The sequence below is a fragment of the Nipponia nippon genome, unplaced genomic scaffold (assembly GCF_047370975.1).
Source record: "Nipponia nippon isolate SJK-2023a ecotype South Korea unplaced genomic scaffold, ASM4737097v1 scaffold_17, whole genome shotgun sequence".
In the NCBI taxonomy this organism is placed as follows: Eukaryota; Metazoa; Chordata; class Aves; order Pelecaniformes; family Threskiornithidae; genus Nipponia; species Nipponia nippon.
Window position 1 is genome coordinate 6057883 of NW_028262333.1, and position 21179 is coordinate 6079061.

At 54.1% G+C, this 21179-nt stretch overlaps 2 protein-coding genes across 6 annotated transcripts; one reads left to right on the forward strand and one right to left on the reverse strand.

Annotated features, from left to right (window-relative positions):
* Window positions 1-4143: 4143 nt before the first annotated feature.
* On the reverse strand, window positions 4144-7825 carry SMIM3 (small integral membrane protein 3). 4 transcript variants are annotated; one of them, XM_087753980.1, is made up of 2 exons: window positions 7668-7825; window positions 4144-5164 (listed from the first exon to the last, which is right to left on the reverse strand). In XM_087753980.1, the coding sequence occupies exon 2, from the start codon at window positions 5161-5163 to the stop codon at window positions 4984-4986; it is 180 nt and encodes a 59-aa protein (XP_087610106.1). In that variant the 5' UTR covers window position 5164; window positions 7668-7825; the 3' UTR covers window positions 4144-4983. The 4 variants fall into 4 exon arrangements, with proteins under 4 accessions (XP_087610106.1, XP_087610108.1, XP_087610107.1 ...); XM_087753982.1 differs by lacking the exon at window positions 7668-7825 and adding an exon at window positions 6530-6698; XM_087753981.1 differs by lacking the exon at window positions 7668-7825 and adding an exon at window positions 5784-5914.
* Window positions 7577-21002, forward strand: DCTN4 (dynactin subunit 4). 2 transcript variants are annotated; one of them, XM_009466814.2, is made up of 14 exons: window positions 7577-7766; window positions 9391-9461; window positions 9896-10074; window positions 10994-11037; window positions 11803-11910; window positions 12514-12534; window positions 13482-13555; window positions 13913-14025; window positions 15399-15508; window positions 16532-16605; window positions 17042-17096; window positions 17591-17698; window positions 18099-18196; window positions 18905-21002. In XM_009466814.2, the coding sequence occupies exons 1-14, from the start codon at window positions 7632-7634 to the stop codon at window positions 19116-19118; spliced, it is 1404 nt and encodes a 467-aa protein (XP_009465089.1). In that variant the 5' UTR covers window positions 7577-7631; the 3' UTR covers window positions 19119-21002. The 2 variants fall into 2 exon arrangements, with proteins under 2 accessions (XP_009465089.1, XP_009465090.1); XM_009466815.2 differs by lacking the exon at window positions 12514-12534 and having other exon boundaries at window positions 7578-7766.
* The last annotated feature ends 177 nt before the right edge of the window (window positions 21003-21179 follow it).

A 21179-nucleotide genomic window follows, 5' to 3' on the forward strand; every position in this document is an offset into this window, starting at 1 on the left:
GGAGCAGGGGGGGGTCCGGGTCCCTCTGTCACGGGCAGCATTTCCCAAAGCTTTAAACCTGCACTGCTACTGGAGAAGTGGCTTAGCCCTGCCCTGCCACGGGTCCCCACGTGGTGTGGGGTGCTCCCCCAGGTCCAGGCAAACCCCTGAGACGCTCAGCTGCTGCTTGGGGACTGCCCAGAGCCCAACACAACGCGCCAACGGCCGGGCTGGCTGCAGGGATGCGCCGGTCACCCCTCACAGATGTGGCTGTGGGCAGTGCGAGGCAGCTCCTTGCCAAAACTGGGGAGCCTGTGGGAGCCAAAAGCAGGGGCTCAACCCTCCCCACCCACTTCCCAGGCTCTGGGGAGATTTGGGACCATGGGGCTGCAGCTCCTGGCCAGCCAGCACGCTGCTTGCACCTCGCTGCATCCTGCAGCCAACAGGGACTGGTGCATGCCCAGCATGGCGCCATGCTCCCCGGCACGGTGCCGTGCTCGCCAGCCAGCTCACGGTGCTGACCCCGGCCAGGGCTTGAGCCGCCTCCCAGGACAGAGCCAGGACAGAGCCAGGACAGAGCCGGGGACCTGCTCGGGGCTGCGCTCCCTGCCCTGCTAGTTCCCACCGCAGGAACAGCCACCCGCTTCTAATTATATCCCCTAATTGCCTGCGTGGGGCTTTGGTGGCTTTCCCGTGGTTAGCAGGGACTTGGGCCCAGGAGGAGCAGTGCGGCACGTGCAGTGGTGGCACAGCACGGTTGTGTCCCTTCCACGTGTCCCTGATCCCCACCACGTGCAGGGAAAGGCTGAGCCACTCTTGAACCGCGTTTTCTTAAAACCAAAACAAAAATAAGGGACCCGTTTCTCCAAGTCCCCTCTCCTTGGGTCCTGGTTGCTGAATTGTCCTCGGTGGAGGTGGGGAGCAGGGGAGGATTTAATAAGTTGATGGACCCCATCTCTGCCACTGAACTTCCATGGGACATTGGGCCTGTCACGCAGTGTCCCCACCATGCCGTGCCATGCCAGAGGCAGCATGGGAGAGCCAAGGGTGCTGGCGGCTCCAGCAAGACTGTCCGAGGGCAGTGTGCCGCTCCACCCTTCCAGATCGGGGTCCCCACCCCAAATGCAGGCGCGCTGCACAGCCTGACCCTCCCTCCTCGGTTGTTTTTCCACCAGAGCCGGGCTGGAGCTGGCCCCTGCCTGCTGCAGATGTTTGGCAGGAGTCCGGGGGCGGGAGGCCAGGCGCTTCCAGTCCCCTGGCCACCATGCTGCCGCTGCCACCAGCCTCCCCGGCTGTGTCCGAGCCACGGGCCGGGGGCTGCAGAGACCTCGCGCCAGGCTGCAAGGCCGTGGTGAGTACAGGCAACGTGAAACCAGCGGTGGGGACCACGTACTGCTGCTGGCTGGGCTTGTCCCAGAGCCGAACGAGGAGCTTCTTCCATGCAGAGTGCCGGGGATGGTGCCAGCAGCGTGCCGGGCACAGTGGCAAGGGGCTCGGGCAGCAGCAGGCAGCATCATGCCAGCTGGGAGTGGCACTGCTTTCCCTCTGGCAGCCTGGCACAGCATCAATCCCGGAGCAACCTCTGAACTTTTGTTCTAGGTGTGCAACAGGAGGCAAAAGCAAAACAAGCTCTGTCGGATGAAAGGTCCCAGCTCCCCCAGTGCCAGGCTTCCTCCACGCTGCTGCCTCCACAGCTCGCCCAGCCCTCGCCGCCCTGCCCAGCCCGTGTGCTCCCGCAGGCGCTGCCCTGGTTCGGCGGCAGCCTCCCCGCTGGGCACAGTGCCCAGCACCCTTTGGAGCAGAGACCCCCCATCCCCGAGTGCCCCTGCACCCCCCAGGCTATGGCTGCAGGTGCTGCCCCATCCCTTCCTCTCCCAGGCAAAGATTTGCCCCCTGCAGAAATGCCCCGACCCATTGCCCCCACCCAAAGGGGACAGGGGCACACAGTGACCCGCTGCTGCCGAGCAGGGGAGGGGAGACGGGTGGCTGCTGAGCGCTGCTGCTCTCCCCTCCAGCATGAGGAGCCCCCCAGGAGTGCTCCGACCCCACGGGGATTTGCTCCTGCCTGAGGCTGGGGAAGGATGAGCCCACCGGCCGTGATGTTTGCGATGTGCTCCTGGAGACCCCACTGCAGCCTGGAGCCCGGAGGGTGCTTTGGGACCCCGTAAACCTCCCTTTGGGGCCACGAGGCTTGTGTTTGGGTCCTGTATCACCAGTTGCTCCAGGCGATGCTTTCCCCACAGCACCCAACATGTTCAGGCTCCGCTCCTGCTGCACAGTTGCCGCTGGAGCTCCCCACAACCTTCCTGAAGAGCCACAGGGTCCGCGATGCCCCGTCCGGCAGGGATAAGGCAGCCGAGCCGGGTGCTTGCACCCCCATCATGGCTCTCATCGCTGCCCAGAGGCATCACCTCCTCCCTGCCGGGGCTGCCATCATCCATCTCCCTCAGCAGCAGCACGGCTCCCACCACGCTCCAGCACCCGCCGGCACTGGCAAGGAAACATCCTGGCGGATGCTGAATCACCTCTTCGCCCGCATCACGCCTGCCTGGCACAGCGTCACCGCTGCAGGACCCGCTCCCCAACAGGCGAGAAAAGGCATTTTTCCTCAGCGAAACGCCACGCAAACACTGACTCCGAGCTCCAGCGCTGGTCAGGCACCAAAGCCAGGGCCACAGGGGGATTTGCTTATCTTGCTCAGTCCTGGAGGAGGAATTTCCAACTCGACAGTGCGCAGCAGTCTAAATCCATCCCCCCCATTATCACGCTTTAAAAACGTCCCCGCTTCTCCCTGCTCTCCCCTCACTGCCATTCTGCTCTGTGCAGTTTGTTGTTGTCATGAGCGAACCTGTCTTTCCAAGGCTTTGCAATGCCGTTCCTGGAAATGTTTGCCACGGGCTTGAAACTTCCCAGAAAACTCCTGCCATGAAAGGAAAACTCTCGCACCCCCCGGCTGCTCCCACAGGGAGGTGGGAACAGTCACCGGGCACGGCTGCAGGGACGGGGGTGGTTTGGATGCTTTTCCTCCGGTGTTTTGCTCCAAACCAGGCTTCCTTCTCAAACCACTCCAGTATTTGTGGCTTCTTCCCTATTCCTCTTATAGCAAAGCTGCTCAGCTCCGGTTCCTGGTGCCAGATGCTGCTGGCCGTCCCCACACCCAGTGTCCCCAAGGAAGGGACGCTGAGGTGGAGTGCGGGGGGAAAGCAGAGCCGGGGCTGCTCCCACCCAGCACAACCATAATCTCCTCCAGCTGCTGCCGCACCGTGCCAGCAAGGGAGGGAGAGAGGGGGAACAACAGGAAAATAACCGGTTATTTGCCTCAAATTCTGCAACTCGAGAGGGGAGAGAGAGAGACGACAGCTTGAAACAGAAATTTGTTTCTGGGCCGGGCAAGAAATACGCGTCCGCCCCCTCCCCGGCACAACCGCAGCCCGCAGCCCCAGCGCAGGCGTTTCTGCTCCCCGGGGGCTGCATCCCCATGCGGGGCTCCCTCCCCGGGGAGGCAGCGTTCGCCCAAGGTCCTGCTTCTCTGGGAATCACCTGCCCCTGTGGCCCCGATGCCAAAAGCAAACCCAATGCTGGCTGTCACGGATCAAGCTGCACAGGGATGGGATGCAGGGTTTCCAACACTGTGGGGCTGGTTGCTCTTTCCAGCAGAGAAAACGGGATTTAAACAATTCCCACCAGCATCACCATAGCATTTCCCTACATCCCAGCCTGATTCATCTCATTATTCATCACCTTTCTCGCCGTGAGTCACCAGGATGCTGCTTTGGCCCCCAGACTCCTGCCATACACCAGAGCCCGGCTCTAGGGAGGGGGAGCGCTGCCAGTTGCCCAAGCGGGAGAAAAGCAGCCGTTGCTGCTGTCAGAAGGTCCCTGGGGATCCTTCCCGCTCGCTGTCTGACGGTTGCTGCCGCTATTGCAGCCAGACTCGGGTTTGCACCCCCGGAGCGTGGGGCCGGGCTGGCAGCGTGCCGTCCGCGTGGCTGCGGCCACCAGGCTCAAAGGCCGGGCAAGAATCCCGGGGACCTCGAGCCAAGGCGGTGCAGGAGGTCAGCGCGGGGAGGGTTTCTGGAGAGGCTGCAAAGTATCTCAGATCCTGCGCACGGGCACCCAGACACCATCCGTAGTGCGGACAGAGCTGCACGACACGCGCACATGTAGAATAAAGTCCATTTATTTCGTAGCAAGGTGCAATGTAAGAGCTTACGTGGTCCCTTGCCGCTGCCTGGGCAGGAACCCCTCTGCTCTTCCCGCTTTGCCTGCCCAGGCGAGGGATGCACAGACCCCCCCCAACAGGACCGGCGTGCCGGGCAAGTGCTGGGGGCCCTCGCCATCGGCAGGAGCACCAAGGGCAGCCGGCGTGCAGGCTGGCAGGAGCTGCCCACACTCCTCTGCCCCACGAGACCCAGAGGAACCGAGCACTCCATAGGGTTTTCCTACATTTTCAGCAGATATCTGATAGAGGAGAAGCTGACGCCAGCTGCACGCCTGCTGTGCAGCCAGGACAGGCTCTGTCACTGATGCTTTTAGCCGAGTCTCCAAATGCACAACCAAAAGTCACATCCATCTTGCTTTAACCCTTCTTTCCCCACAGCTGGGACTCCAAAGAAGAAATAACTTTGCTGGGCATTTCCACTCCTTGCTGCTTGCCTGGGAGGAGACGGGATCAGCAGCGAAGGTGAGACCAGCCTGCTTGCCTCATGGGAGCGAGTCGTTTCTAGCTGGACGCGTCCGCAAAGTCACACATCTCCCCGCTGGTGCCAAGGCCACCATCTCCCCAACGGTCCCCGTGAGCTCGGTGGGTCAATAGGAGGCAGTGGGTTCACCCGGCGAGAACCAGGTACAGGGGCAGGCGCCCGGGTGCTGGCCCACCCCGGCTCCTGCCCATCTCTCCTCAGCTCTCGGGGTGCCCCATCAGGCTCTGTGGGGTCCCCGGCACAGGGTCCCGTGGCTGTGGCCCCCTGCTCAGCAAGCCAGCCGTCCCTCATCGCCTCCGCCTCACACGATGCCATTGCGTGTGGGATGAGTTCGTACGCGGTAGATGATGACGGCAGTGGCCGGGCAGAGCACCAGTGCTGTCATGATGAGGATGGTGGCCAGGATGATCAAGACGATGACCCAGATGTCCAGGATGTGCTTGGGGAGGGCGACAGGACTTGTGGGGTCAGGGAGGTCCATCCTGCAAGGGAGAGGCAGAGAAGTGATGGGGCAGCCCCCTCCATCCCTCCCATAGCCAGAACCCCCCCCATCGCTCTGAGCACCCCGCTGCACGTCCAGCCTTGGCCCCGGGCTCCTTTGAGAGCAAAGGCTCCCTCAAGAAGCCCCAGGATTTATAGCGCGCTTCAATGCAGCTGGATAAAAGCCCAGAGCCCAGAGGAAAAACTTTCCTGTTAATTGCTACCGTTGTTAAAGGAGCCGATAAAGCAAAGCCACAACCAGGCACCCCGCTGGTCACTCACGAGTGGGTCATCGGGTGGGGAGACGCCGGGACCGAGGCTACCGGAGCCCCCCTCGCTCCGGGGGAGCCCCGCACCTCCCGCCCCCCCCGGGGGGCCTCCAGCTGAGTCACGGCGTTAATGGCTTAATTAGCAGCAGGGTGCGGGGCTGAGGGGTGGGGAGCGGGCACCCCTCCGTGGGTCCCGGACACGACCGAGAGCACCGGGCTGAGCCCCCTCCGTCCTGCCCGCAGCCGCTCCAGGCTCCGGCAGCCCGGGGACGGGGGGGACGAGCCCCCGCTACGGGGGGAGAGGTGGCAGCAGCAGCCTGCCCTGCCCTGCCTGCCCTGCCTGCCCTCCTACCTGCAGCGCTGCCCGGCTCCGGCGAAAGGCGGCGGTCGGATCCCCGCCGGGGGAGGGAGCCTCCGCCTGGCCCCGCCCGGCCCGGCCCGAGGCGGGACAGGAGGGAAGGGAAAGGAAGGGAAAGGAAAGGAAGGGAAGGGAGGACGAGGGAGGACAGGACCTTCTTTCTGCAGCGGGATAAAGGAAGAGCATACCCCAGCTCGTCCCCCCCCCCCCGGGATGGGGTCCTACTCGGGGAGACCGCCTGGAGCCAAGGCTGAAGGTCTCGGGTGCCAGGGGGGCACCGTGGGGACGTTTCACAGCCTAACAGCTTAATGAAGGGCTGCTCCCTGCTCCCGTTCCCCTCCTGCCTTGCCAGCAGCAGGGCTCACACGCGCCCGCTCGCCTGCGAGGCCCGGGGCAAGAGGGAAAAGCAAAACCACCGAGACCCTCCATAAAACCCCAGCGGCGAGGCACCAGCAGCGCTCCCCAGGCCTTCGGGCCAGGGCTGATTTACAGAGACAGGGGCAGGGGGCATCTCTGGGGAGGCAGCGGACCTCGGCCCACTGGCTGGGAACAGCGTTTCTGCTGCCCAGTGGAATATTCCACTCTGTCGGCGATGCTGAAGGGCAAAGCCAGCAGCAGATATTCCCAGCCGGCTCAGGGAAGCAAGGTGGGATGCTCTGATTTTCCTGCTGGGACACAAGCCCAGCGTCACCCACAGTGGGACCCGCACCCTTCACCCTGGCTTTCCTAGGGAAACTTGCCAGATTCCCGGTGGCAGAAACCACCACCGCGTGCTCTCAGACACCCCTGGCCTCCGGGCATGCAGCTCCCCGCTCCCCCGGGAGCAGCGCACAGGCAGCCGCAGGCAGCCTCCTCCCTGCCTTCCCAATGGCGTGTCCCCTTCCAGCTGCCGCTGTGGGATAAAAAGCACGTGGGGGCTTTATCATGAGCAGCAGCGGATCCTTGTGGGCAGGGGTTTCCTCTGGGCAGGGGCCAGGGGCTGACGCTGGGCACTGCGCGGACACAGGCGTGTTGGGGAACAACAACCCAGGACGGATGCTTGGGTGGCGTGACTGGGATCAAACCGGAGGCGGTTTGCTGATGCAAACTCTGCCCTCTGGACAGACAGTGCAGCACACGGAGACATCACGCTTTTCTGCATATCCCACGACACGGGGAAGTTTGGTTTTGCCAGGATCTCATCTTGGCGACCACGAGACCAAAGAGGAATCAGATTTGGGGTGTGAAGAACTGCGCTTGCGTCACAGCAACCCCGTGCAACTCTGCAGGCTTCAGGAAGAGCGGCTGGAGACCTGCCTGGAGGGAAAGGAGCTGGGGGTGTTGGTAGACAGCCACCCGAATGTGAGCTGGCGGTGTGCTCAAGTGGCCAAGAAGGCCAGTAACATCCTGGCTTGTACCAGGAATAGTGTGGCCAGCAGGAGCAGGGAGGTGATGGTGCCCCTGTGCTGGGCACTGGTGAGGCCGCCCCTCGAATCCTGTGCTCAGCGCTGGGCCCCTCACCCCAAGGCGGCCATGGAGGGGCTGGAGCGTGGCCAGAGCAGGGCAGCGAGGCTGGGGCAGGGGCTGGAGCACAAGGCTGGGGAGGAGCGGCTGGGGGAGCTGGGGGGGCTCAGCCTGGGGAAGAGGAGGCTGAGGGGAGCCCTCATCGCTCTCTGCAACTGCCTGACAGGAGGCTGGAGCCGGGGGGGGGTCGGTCTCTCCTCCCCAGTAACAAGCGACAGAACAAAGCCCCCCGCAGCCCGGCGGCCATCGCACGCCGCGGCCCCCGCCCCATCCCGCCGGAGCCACGTGAGCGCGGCGACGCCGTGACGCACGACGTCGGCCACCGCCCCCTTTCTCAAGATGGCGTCGCTGCTGCAATCGGAGCGGGTGCTGTACCTGGTGCGCGGCAAGAAGGAGATGCGGGCGCCGCTGTCGCAGTTGTACTTCTGCCGGTACTGCACCGAGCTCCGCTCCCTGGAGTGCGTCTCGCATGAGGTAACGGCGGACCGGCAACGCCGCGCCCGCAGACCGGGTGGGACGGGGCGGGACGTTGCTCTCTCTGCGCGCAGCGATTGGGCGGGTCTCCTGCCGCTCGCTCTCCGTCTGCTCTGCTATTGGTTGGTGGCGCGGCTAAGGGGTGGGCACAGCGGTGGCTTCATAGAGCGGCTTGATTGGTAAGCGGGTGAAGGAAAGGGCGGTGTCTTGCATTGGATTGGCTGTGCACGCCTGTCCGTCGGCGGAGTTGGGGCTGTGATTGGCTGAGGCGCCCGTACCAGGGCGTCGGGGATGTCCCCCCACCCAGAACGGCTCCTCCGCGGGGCCCGGCCGGGGACCCCCCACCCCTCCACGGGCCCAGCCGGGGCGGGGGGACAGGGACCCCCTTCCACGCCCACGTCCCCATCGGGCCCGGCCGGGGAGGGGCAGGGACACCCACCGACCCGCACCCCTCCCTGGGACCCGGCCTGGGGCGAAGACCGAGCAGGGCCGGGAGCTCCCGCAGCGTTCCCGGGCGGGGGCTGTCTCACAGGGGCAGCGCTGCCATCAGACGGCCCCCAGGCCTTGCCGAGATTGGCTGGATGTGGTGGAGCTTGCGGCCCGCGCAAAAACAAAACCCAGGCCTTCAGCGTGCTGAGGCCCGAGAGCATCGTACTTGCTTTGAGAATGAAGTCGGGGTTCAGATTATTTAATGTGAATTTATTTCCACCCAGATGAGCTTTTTTCCCCCACGTTATACAGCGGGGTTTCTGCTGTGGAGGGTTTGTTCTTTGTCCAGGTATGGCTGGAGCCTTGGGCTGTAGGCTGTCGTCAGGCTGGGGCGATGGTCTGCTGGGGCCTGGGGGCCTGCAGGAGCAGAGCAGGGGCGAGCCTCGGTCCTGGGGCTGCTCACGCCACTGCTCAGGTCATCATCGTAAAATGGGTAACATCGATTTTCTATAAGTCTGGGTGAATTAAGAAATGACAGTAGATTTGAAAAGCCCTAAAAGAATGACCATGCAACCCAGATCTCAGAAGAGGTACCTCTTCGCAAATGTCAAAGCCTCTGAAGAGCAGAAAATAGATTTGTCTCCAGGCTGCATCTGTTATGAATCCTCCATAGGGTACAGTCATCGTGCATTTCCATGTTTAACGTCAAGTTTGATTTCCTCTTCAGGAAGGGGACCCCTTCTTGCTGCTGTTGTTTTAATTGGCAAAATTATTTTGTGTCAGCAGACAGATAAAATACATTTTTTAAACACGTGGATTTCTGACCAGTGTAAGTACAAGGGCAGAATAAATGTAGATACAAATGGAAAATAGCATGTTAAAACCTGCTGTTAAAGCTGAAAAATCAAATTCTGGTAACCACAAAATACCCCGTTGTCCTTTTCCTATTTGCTAGGCAGAGTAGTTTATCCTGACTTAAGAAACCTTCTGACTTACATTATTAAAGACCAAAATTTGGCTGAGATGGGCTAAGATTTCAGACAATAAAAAATGTCTCAAGTCTTCACAGACTTCGCCTGTCCGTTGCCAGACACAAAGCCTTGTCAAATCGCACAGCAGAGTCTCAGGCTGCTGCCAGCGTGCTGTCTAGACAAACCCATGCCGGGAAGTGTGATGTGACCGTCTTGTTCATCAGGTGGACTCTCACTACTGCCCCAGCTGCCTGGAAAACATGCCTTCAGCCGAAGCCAAGCTGAAGAAGAATAGGTAAGATCACTTTGGCTTTTTTCGTCAAGACGCACTATTTTAAATGGCTCCTTTCTTAATCAACACCTGATCACACATGTATCTGAAACTCTCTTCAGAAATTACATCGCTTCTTGTTACCTTTTAGTCTGTTTTGGGGAATAAGCGTCTTTCCATGATATATCAGGTGCTTTTCATGTTCTAGTTTTTTTGATGACCTGCTCTCATAATACAAAGGGTTTTTTAGTATCGCCCAGTATTTCTCACTGTCGCCATTCTTGTGTTGACTCTGAACCCCTCCTGTTTCTGTTGATGGCTCTGTCGCCCTTTTTTCCTACTGCTGTTGTATAAGATGAAAAGATCTGTTGGTTTGATCTTGATTTGCCTGTTGAGAGCATTTTCCTCAGCCTGGGATCCCTGTCAGAGCACTCTCTTACAGGCCTTCCTCTTTCCAGGTGTGCGAACTGCTTTGACTGCCCCTGCTGCATGCACACCCTTTCCACCCGGGCCACGAGCATTCCTGCTCCGCTCCCTGACGATCCGGCCAAGACTACCATGAAGAAAGCGTATTACTTGGCCTGTGGATTTTGCCGCTGGACTTCCCGGGATGTGGGCATGGCAGACAAGTCTGTTGGTAAGTGATAGTCAAAGAGAGAAAACTAAATAACAGCAGGAGCCCAGTATGTGTTTTGAAGGTAACAGATAATCAAATTAGTTTCTGGCCGTATGATATACGTGATATATGTCCAGGTTTTGAGTCACAGTTGGAAATTCACAGGAAAATGGTTTGTTGCTGAAGTCTCATCTGAAGAGCTGAGCTGAGTTAGTGGAACATATGACCCACTTCCATGCTTCTGTTACCTGACTAGTGAGAAAGCTGTCAAACGAGGGGCTTGTTTAGTTGGTGCGCTCTCCCCACAGTTGAGGTCTTGTTTGTGTACCTTCAGAGACTTTGAAGCCACTCAGTCTGACAGCGTAAGCATCTAATTTATTTTCTGTCACTTTTGTTCACTCAGGCTTATTCCAGAGTTGCTAGTCAGTGTTTGTACTTGTTTTTTTCTCTTCACAACAGCGCTGGAACAAAACTTTCATCTATTTCTTGGTGCATAAGACATGCAGAAAATATCTGTCAGGCTCCAGAAATGGGGCTGAGTAGACCAAGCAGATCCTCTGACTTCCAGTGTTGATGTGACTGGGAGCTGAAGATGCAGGGACATGGCAGCCAGTAATAAGAGACTGTTCTTGTAAACTCATGTACCTGCTGCTAAAGTGACTCCTAGGTGCTGTCCTGAGTCTCTCTCAAACAGCAGTTGTTTAAAAACACTGTATAAAAGCTGCTGAGGCACCTTCAGCCCAAACCTGCCTGTGAAAAGCTTGCAGAGGTGTATATTTGTGCAGGTGTGAACTTAAAGAATTGCAATGGGAAGTGTAGAAAAACCAGGGAATGTCATATTTCATGAGTAAGACTGAGATAGTTGGGTGTTAGATGTGATTTCTGTGTAGAGTCTGGAAATCTTTTCCTGAGGACTTTGTTTTTTCTCTTTCTCATGCAGCTAGTGGTGGCTGGCAGGAGCCGGAGAATCCTCACACACAGAGGGTGAGTGAGGGGAAAGGCCATGCTTAGGCTGAGGCGCATCAGCTAGAAAGAGCTGTTAGAGACCCCAGGCCCTCTCAATCACTATTTCTGCATTTATATAATCCTTCAAATACCAGTTCCAGTTCCTAATCTCCACCTTGACTGAATTCAATGGAAGGAAGGCCTCTTAGAGGCTCTCCTGTGGATATCGGGGTATAAAATCTCCTTTTCAGAAGAAACTCAGTTGAAAACATCCTATCTAATAGTGCTGTTAAAATGACACCAATGAATATGCTGCGTATGTATGTCAAAAAAGCTGTTTTCCGATCAAGAGTGTGTCTAGGATCTGGAAAACAGAACTGCACTTTTACTGCCCTTTGCTGTCACTGGCTAGGGCTCTACACTAAATGTGATCAGCCTCTGAGGGGGGAAAAGATGCTGTTTGTCCCACTAATCCAAATTGCCCATTTTTGGCCACGTGGCATTACTCTGTCCAGTCATGGCAACTGCCTGAACAAAGTCTCAGTTGCCTGACTGCACAGGGAGAACTGGACACTGCTCTCTGATAGACGCCATTCCCACAGGAGGGTCAGTTTGTCACCTGCAGTTGGGTTAAGAAATGTTAAGACATGCAGGCTTCTTTAACGTATATCCTTCAAAATACAGCTGGTCCTAGGAACGGAGCGAAACGAGTAGCAGGAACCCCAGCTCATTCACAAGCAAATAGCAGCTGATCCGGCATTTGTTCCTCTTTCACTGGGTATCTGTTCCTTTTCATCCCTCCAGATTAACAAACTGGTTGAGTACTACCAGCAGTTGGCTCAGAAAGAGAAGATCGAGCGGGACCGAAAGAAGCTGGTGCGGCGCCGAAACTACATGCCCCTGGCCTTTTCGGTGAGCTGGGATTACGGTGCTCTTGGAGCAGGAAAAGTGCTGCACAACAGCCTCGGCTTGGAAAATTAGATAGTTGGTAGCACGATAGGGCTACTCAGCTTTTTTTTTTTTTATTGAGAACATGAAGAAAATGTGCTAGGGCACATGGGTTTCTTTGGGGACAAGTGGTTTTACACCCATTATTGCGTATTACATTGCCTCTCTCTCTCATAGTCCTCTCTGATAATGCCAGAAGAGTTTACACTTGCTGTGCAAAGGAATATGTTATCCAGCAGTGAAATGCAGTGCAACCGCAGTCACAATACCAGTGGTAGCTCTTTCGCAGGACAGTTGCATACCACAGCTCAGTAACAGTTAGATCAGGATTGTCTGGCGCTTTTCTGCATGAAGTCTCAACTGAAATTAACCTTAAGACTTGGTTGTGGCCCGAATGACTTGTTTATTGTAACTGGCAGGTAAATGCTTATTTCATTTAGCTGGGTGACTCTGCATATGCTTGCTACTTCTCAATTAACTGTGCTTGCTCTGTGCCCTTGCTTGTGTCTTATGGCTGCATTTTTTGTCTCCGTTGCTACCTGCTGCTATTTTGGGGGCTCTCCGCAGCAACACACTATACACGTAGTGGTAAGTCTTTTCACGGTTTCTGCTGGTGTTAAAGCTCTCATGGTACCAACCAAAGGGCAGTAACAGATCCTACTCTTCACCTTGCCTCAGGGCCTCTGACTTGGATGTGCCTAGAACAAATGCACGTGAAGGCTAACTAGTTACAGGGTAACATTTATTACAAAAAAAAAATATTTTTTGTTAGCTTACAAACAGGGCAGTGTCTTTGGGTAAGTAACGCACACTTGAAAAGCAGTCCTTCACAAAGCTTGGCTGAGACACAGCTGTCTGCCTGCCTGAGGCAGACGGCACTAACATCGATCTTCTGATCCTTGAAAAATCACCAGAGTAGGCTGATGCTCAGATTTCTCATTTGGTGAAAATTCAGGTTTTCAGTAGTGCCCAGAAGGAAGATTTCTGCCTCCAGGCACCCTGTGTACGGTTCAGCTATAGAAAGCTGAGGAGTAGCTCAGCTATTCCTGCTAACTGGTGGTGCCTGGCAAGAGAGACCTGTAGGTAATGAGGCTCATAGGAGGCTGAACCTTCCAGCTGCCTCCAGTAGTGCTACAGAGCGTCTCAGATGGACGCATGCCCACATCGACCCAGTTCTTTTGGCAGCTGAGCTCTCGTTCTGCACTACTTGACATGCAGTTGCTCTGAAGAGAAGATCAAGGGAAGAACGTGTCAGTAGTGCAGGCTAGTGATTTAAGGAAAGAGCAAAAGCTTTATAAGCAGTAGCCACATCTGTCTCTCCCTGTCTGCAGTGTGGTGGTAATTGTTTTCTCCTTACTAACAGTTTGAGCAGGGGAAAAAAAAAGTCTCGGGAAGCATTGAATACCTTTCCCTTTCTGCTTTCCTTTGCTTGTCTCCCTATGCTTGTCATGCAGCTCAAAGGATGAGTTTGCAGGAGGTCTTTTTGTCCTGGCAGGACGTAGATCTGAAGCTGACAGTTCCTTTTTTCCTTGTAGGACAAATATGGCTTGGGAACCAGGCTTCAACGCCAGAGGCCCGGCGCACCGATCAGTGCCCTCGCTGGACTCTCGTGAGTCTCAGGGTTGGGGTTACCTTTGTGGGAAGGATAGGAGGTGTAGGCAACCTCCTACAGAACAGTAAAGCAACTTCAGAAAGATGATGAACGTATTAGCAGATAGCAGTGAAAGGAGCTTTCTTCTTTGGAGTGTTAGAGAGGTGTCAAATGCTCGGGCATCTCTGTGCAGCAGCTCCAGGTGTTTTGCTTTCTCCTAGAAACAAGCGACTGCTGACGTCCTTGTGCAGTTACTGTTGTCTTGCAATCTCGGCTCTCGCTGCCTTCTGTGTTACAATGCAGTTACTGCTGTTGCTGTCTGTCAGAGCACGCGTGCTGTATTTTATGACCAAGTTGTCCCTCACTTTGCTTCAGACTGAAAGAAGGAGAGGACCAGAAGGAGATCAAGATTGAGCCAGCTGATGCAGTGGAAGAAGTGGAACCTCTTCCTGAGGATTACTACACAAGACCAATCAATTTGACAGAAGGTAACACCTTAATATTCTGTCACTTTTGCCCTTACATTTTATAACATGGGCGGTGCCTGGAACCTTGTCAGTGGGGTTCCGAATGGCCTGAGGTTTTAGTAATTTTTATGCTGGGATTGAAATGGTGGGAAATTTGTGACTTCTTAAGTGGTAACTTTGAATGCAGCTTCAGCTTCATGTTGCACATGGAAAGCTCAGAGCCAAATACGTCAGGCCTCTTAACGGTTGCTTCATTTTCTTGCTGACCTTAATTTCTCTGCATGTGAAGTGTCAAGTTTTGGATGGAGAAAAGAGCTGACGTCCTTTTTCAAATAATAGCAGGAAATAAGGAAGTAGCTGAGCTGTTGGGGAGTTGGAACCTTAACTGACCTGTTAAGTAACAATTGCGCATTACTTTGACATCAGCTTGGAACAGCTTGCATACACTTGCCAGTTATTTAGCTGGCTCATGATTTAATCGGCAAATATTGTAAATTGGTCAACAAAACTTGGGAACGAGTGGGATAAAACAGCAGGTACAGGAAGCGATTTGGATGTCCTGCTGAGGTGGCTCTAAGTAGGACAGATGTTCTCGGTAGTCCTGCAGGCCTACAAAGTCTGCCAATATTAATTAATTCATGAAAGGTTTATGGAAAGGGGTAGATCATCTTGGTCTTCTTTTCTCATGAGACTGTCAGCATTGTGAGAATATGATGCTGGTAAAGAAGACAACTTTCGTGGTTCCCCGCAGTGAGGGAAAGGCTGCCAGGTGGCTCACTGCCTATTAGACACTGGGAACAGTGCGGAGCCTGTTTTTTGGGAGAAACCCATGGGAAGTTTGGCTGCTGGAGTTCCTTGCCTTGGGAACTATGTAGTCACTAATTCTATGCGTGAGTCTGAGTTACGCAAACTCCTTGCTGAGAAGCTGTATATTGTACTCGTGCAGCACCCAGCTGTGAGGGTAACAAAGCCATGAAAACTGATTTGCCCATGGCAGGGAAAGAACTTATTTTCTAGATGATTCCAAAATTCTGTTTCCATCCCAGCTGAGCTTTGAATAGAGATCAGGGTCCCTTCTTTCTCCTGGGCTGGTACTGATGTTGCTCTAGTGTTACCGTGCCCAGTCAGGGCAGCCCTTTCTACAACTCTTACCTTCATTCATTCACTGCTAGAAATAGTGATACTTGCCAGTGGCTTCTGAAATAATGGGTGCAGGTGAAATTAAGTTTCTTAGAGATTGTAGCATGTCCGCACACAGTGCGTGGCACGCTTGCTCATACGCCAGTGCATGTGTGCAATCTAGCTCGAGTTTCAGTACTTGAGTGAGATATAGTAATGTCTCAATTAATTAATAAAGACAAAATTATTGATCTGGCTTTCTGTTGTGCACCCAGTGACAACTCTGCGTCAGCGTCTGCTGCAGCCTGACTTCCAGCCGATCTGTGCTTCCCAGCTTTACCCACGTCATAAGCACCTCCTGATCAAACGTTCACTGCGCTGTCGGGTAGGTAATTAAATGCAAAAAAGCGCTTTTTCTAGGCTCACAGAACTTGGATTGTGGGAAGCGGGCTGTGTATTTCTTCTTAAAAGAAACTGCTCAGATGCTTCTGGTTGTTGGAAGCTCTCAACCAAATTACTGGTAAGAGCACTAGGAGATGAGGGAGGCTGTCGCATCTCTGACATGACGAAGATTGTGGAAGGGAGACAACATTGTCAAAGATGCATAAAGATACAAAGGTGGGTTTGTGTGGGGGTCTGTGTGCTCTGCCTAGCCAAGGAATCCTAGAAGGCTGCCAGTACAGTCAGAATTTAAAAAAACCTGCTATTACTAAAACCAAAAATCAAGTCAGCAAACATTAGTGAGAGGCAGTGCAGAATACGGGAAGTGCCCTTAGAGTGAAGGCAGAAAGAGGATATTTCAGAGAAGAAAAGCAGAGAGCTGGTAAGTGAAGACTGGCAAGAATTAAATCCAAGTTCTGCTGTTGGCTTACTATGTGATCTTAAAAAGGTGCTTGCTTTCTCAGTGAAACAGGGATATTTATCTAGTTCCCAGAGTAATAGAGCAATAATCTTGTAAGTATTTAAGATACAGAATGCTTTGCAAATGCAGAATATTTTCTCAGAAATAAGTAGTGTCAGGCTGAGCCTGTGTTTGAAGAGCAGCTTATGAGGAGATCAGTCTTGAGTTCCAGCTCTTTGCTTTTTTAATGGATTCTGAAGTGTAAGTCAGAGGGCTTGCAGGTACTCGTGCCTTCTTCCTGCTGCAGTCAGTGAGTGTCCAAGTGTTCTTAAGCCTGATTCCAAATCTCGTGTTTCTGAAATTGCGCTGCTAGTGCTGGATATGACGTTTTTGGAGTATCAGTAACTTGACACAGCTATGGCTACACGCGTCCCAAGGTAGTTTTTATGTGCGCTGTGCTAGAGGCCGGTAATGCCGTGGCTAGTGGCACTGTGCTTGCAGCTCTGATTCTTCGGTGTGTGACTGGAGACTGTCTTTTGGTGCTGACTAAAATATCTTTGTGTCTAGCTATGTGAACATAACCTGAGCAAACCAGAATTCAATCCAACATCTATCAAATTCAAGATCCAGCTGGTTGCTGTGTAAGTAAGATACGGGGATTGGGGAGAGCAATGCCTGTCAACACTTAGTTAATGCTTTCTATTTTCATTTCTTTTGTGCTCTTGATTTGACCCCTTGTATGGTTGTGTCATCTCTTAGGATGGTGTAATCACCTTTTTAAACCTATTTAGCTTATGTGTAATAGGTTTGCTTCCTGATCTACTAAAAAGTTTGCTGAAGATTTTAGCAGTTTGAAAAAGGCACTGCATGCTGTGCCAGCCCCACACGGTAGCAGGATTTTGTAGGATTAGGCTTCTGTAGCAAAAGGGCACTTCATTTTTCTTTTTAATGTAAGCTAAGCTCTAATAGCATTGAATGAGTTAGATGGATGTCTGCGAATACATCCTTCTACTTCGAGAGGCAGGTTATCAACAGCAACACAGTCTGTCACGGTCGTTTGCTTTGTTCTTGTTGTAGTAACTATATCCCTGAAGTGAGAATCATGTCTATTCCCAACCTGCGCTACATGAAGGTCAGTAGTTTTTTTCCAGAAACACCTTGGGGTGAGACACAGCCGGGAGGTGCGGATGTGGGATCTTTTTGGAAAATGACATGGTGTGATGATTGTTCCCTGAGGGCTTTGCTCTCTCTGTTTAGAGAGGGTGCAAGGTTTAAGGGAGTGGTCAGAATAACGCTGCATGTACTTGTCACTCTGCAGGAGTAGATTACCGTGCAGTGTGACATCTGGCATCACAAGCACACGCCAATATCTGAAGAATAAAAGGTGTGGAGTTGAGATCTTGGCTAGATTCCAAAGACGTGTATTTCATATATTAAGAAGGAGTGCTGCATGGCATTGACACCTTTCTTATGGACTGGGGGTGTTTGTTATCCGTCTCTTGGTGGGATGGATATGTGATGCAGTTTTTTGAAGGTGTTGATCAGTCACAGAAGATGGAGGTGCTAATGATAACGATGAATTTTAGAGGAATTGCTTCTTGAACTGTGATTCCTGAATCTCCCCAGGAGAGTCAAGTCCTTCTGACTCTGACCAATCCAGTGGAGAACATCACACATGTCACACTGCTGGAGTGTGAGGAGGGAGACCCTGACAACATCAACAGCACTGCCAAGGTATTGTACCCTCCTGCTGTGCGAGCCCAGGCCTCTGCCAAGGCTTTCCACTCCCTTTTATCCTTCCACAGGTCACACTTTCCATGTGTCCTTCAGTCCCTGCTGACTGTCTTGCATTTTCCTCCTTGGAGCTTAAATGACTGTCACCAATGTAAACATCAGCTCATAAAGTATTTCGAAGTTGCATCTGTTCTTTGAGTACCAGACCCCAAGGGAGAAATACACGGTTTCACTGGTAGAGTGGTAACCAGCTGGTTCCAGAGTGGAGGAAAGCCGAGGATGAATCATGTTTCTGTTAAACCGTAGTAAAGCAGCCCTCAGAAGGCGAGGGCTCTCTCCTGCTCGCGGTGTAGGTGGTGATCAGTGCTGAAAGGCTGCTTCTCTTCGTGTTCTGTCTCAGGTGGCAGTTCCTCCCAAGGAGCTTATTCTGGCTGGCAAAGATGCTGCGGCAGAATATGATGAGCTGGCAGAGCCTCAAGACTTCCAGGATGACCCTGAGTGAGTGTTTTCTGTCCTGTGGGGATTCTGGCACTTCAGCCAAGTAACTCGTTTTCCTCTCTGTCTTCAGCATGTTTTGGGGTTTTTTTTCCAGGTTTTCTTGGGGGTGGTGGTGTTTTTTTGGGGGAGTCGGAGATCAGCAATGCAAATCTTTCTGCTTGTGGTTTGGACTATTCAGGAGACGTTTGTTCCCTTTGAGGCAAGGTGTGCTGTTAGAGCAGTTGAGTTTTAGGTGGTGGTACTAATTCTCTCCAGGAATACTCTGTGTAATCCTTCCCTTTGCAAGCAGGGGGTTCACGGTGGCGGTGAGAACTACACAGTAGGGTGTGTGACAGAGTCACCTCCAGCCTTCAAAATGGAATACGTTCTGCAGCCTCTTACAGAGCAGCTTGAGCTGCGTACTGTGGCCCTTCCCTCGTTGCACAGCTGGGTACATAACTCCCGTGGCCGAAGCAGGCGTGTTGTGTTTGAGCGATGTGCCAGCAGCTGTCAGCGTAAAGGGGGGAACCCACGTTCCGATCCTGAGGGGCTGTGAGCCCCCTGCAAAAAAAGCAGCAGGGAGTAAGCTACAAAGCAGGGCAGCTGTTCTAGCAGGGCCCACGGGCCGTAAACTGAGCATCCCTCTTAATGTGGCGTCAGAATAAATCTCTCAGAAGAATGGTTTGAGAACTTGGCTGACCCAGTGTTCTTTTGTTTTCTGCCTTGCAGCGTTATTGCCTTCAGAAAAGCCAATAAGGTAGGAGTTTTCATCAAGGTCACCCCGCAGAAAGAAGAGGGCGAAGTGACCGTGAGTTTCAAGATGAAGCACGAGTTTAAAATCCTCACCGGTCTAATCCGGCCCAGCGAGGAAGGTGATCATACCTCTGGGGTTGTCTGGCTCACCCATCACGTGGAGCTCAGCCTCGGTCCAGTGCTCCCGTAAACGCTCCCAACGCTTGCGCCCCGACGGCTGGCCGCAGGACGGGCTGTCGCAGTGAGGAAAGCGCCTGGCGAAGCTTTCTGCGAGAGCTCCTTTGTCGTGTGTGGGTGTGTGCCACGGGCCCCAGCCGGGCCGCGAGGAGGTGGCTGAGGGTGCCGTGGTTTGGGATGGTTTGTTCTCTCTCCTCTTGTCGTAGTGCCCACTAACTACCGCTCTGCTTCCCCACGCCGCCACAGGCTAGTTTAACTTGCAGCACGTGTCTCAGCACAGAGGAAGAGCTCGCTCTCTCCAGATCTGCACTACGCCTGGCTGAATTTGGTTTTATCAACAGAAAAGAACCCGTATTGTTTTTTCTTCATGTCAGCCCACAAACCTGATGTTACCTACTCAATAGCAAACAAATTCGTTTTCACACAGAGCCGTGCCCTTCCTGAACAAACGTTTTAAGAGGTGGCCATGTCTGCCGCGTTATTGGCAGCAGCACGATGGTTTCTTTTGGGTTTTCTGCTTCCTCGTAGGATACCTCAGCTGCAGGGAATTGGGGCATCCAACCCTACTACTCTGGCATACGTAGCTCGCTTAGCCAAGGCGATCCGTCTGTTTTCAGAAAGGAAATGATCAGTTTGCCTTTAAACTCACAACGTAGCGTACTGTAGTGTTCACGGATTTGACTGGCAGCCGAGCCCGCTGTCAGCCTGCTCTGTTGCGGGTGGATGTGGGAACACGATGTGCTACGAGCTGGGAATTCAGGTTCTGGTACAGCTCTTGAGTGAGGCAGGGGCGCTCCGGAGAGGCTGCCTGGCAGTCTTCGGATCAATTAACGTGTGTTAATAGGGGGAGGGATCAGAGTATGAAACCGGGAGAGTTAAGATGAGGTCTGGTATACACAAAACTACAGAGGCTGTTTGAGTTCATCCTCTGTCTTTTTTTCAGTTAGGGCGGGAGGGAGGTGTAAAGGGGGAAAGACGGTTACACGTTAACTAGCACACGCGGTACCACAAGGTAATTTATCCGGGGTGTAATTGGGCTCTAGTCCAAGCTAAGTAATTAAGAGCGGTGTATCCAGGGTGCTGAATTCCCAGTAACAGTGCAAGCGGGTGAGATGGCTCTTCCTGCAGAGCATTCCCAGTTCAGACATCGACCTTTTGTTAAACGTTTCCCATGGGCTCCAATCTGCTGCCCCGCTGGGAAAGCCGCGCACACCGGCCGGCCACGGCGGCCTTGCCGGAGCCACGCGTGCCACGGCTGTCTTGCCGGAGCTGCCAGTCCTCCGCGCAGCAGGGCGGGATGAGGCTGCCTGCTCACCGGGGGGTGCGGCACCCGAAAACATCTTCCGCAGCGTGAGAAGCCTGCCTCGGCGTCCCTCGGCGTCCTTCAGCGTGCCGGGAGGCAGCCTGGTTCCCACCGCTGGCCCCGGGGCGGCGAGGCATCGCATTTACCACTTCGCGTAGGTTACGCGCAGAGTTTACAACTTGTAGTTCGTAGTTCACGTCTAGTGCTAGTGCCTGCTGCGGCTTTACCTCTCCAGATAACGAAGCGCTTAACCTTTGGCTGTGAATTCTCCTCTTCGGTAGCCGAAATCGCCGCTACCCTTGCGACGCAAATACAGAAAAGAGCTTTTGAGGGACGAGCCGGTGGCCAGCCGAGGCCGGTGTCTGCACGACCCGCTCGCCAACGCTCGGTTTCTCACTGCAAACAAAAAGGTGCATCGATTTGTGACATTGCGAGTGGCCTAATTAGCTCCGTGAGGTTAATTTTCCCCTCCCTGTACGTGCTGGTAGCGATAGGAACAGTGTTGGCGTGTCCCTGTCCCCTTCCCCGCAGGCGGCTGTTGCCTTACTGCTTGACGTCGTGTAGTGACCTTCAATAAAGCAAACGTGGCTCTCAGATTCTTTGTGCTGGTTTTTACTCTGCGGTTCGTTAGAAAATAATAATTATTTTTAAAAAAAAAAAGCTAACCCCCCCCCCCCACCACCTTCCCCAATGGTCTCGCCCGGGTTTACACCGCCCCCCCCCCCCCCCCGTTCCCGGTGGTTTCGCCCAGTCCCGCCCTGTAGCTGCGCT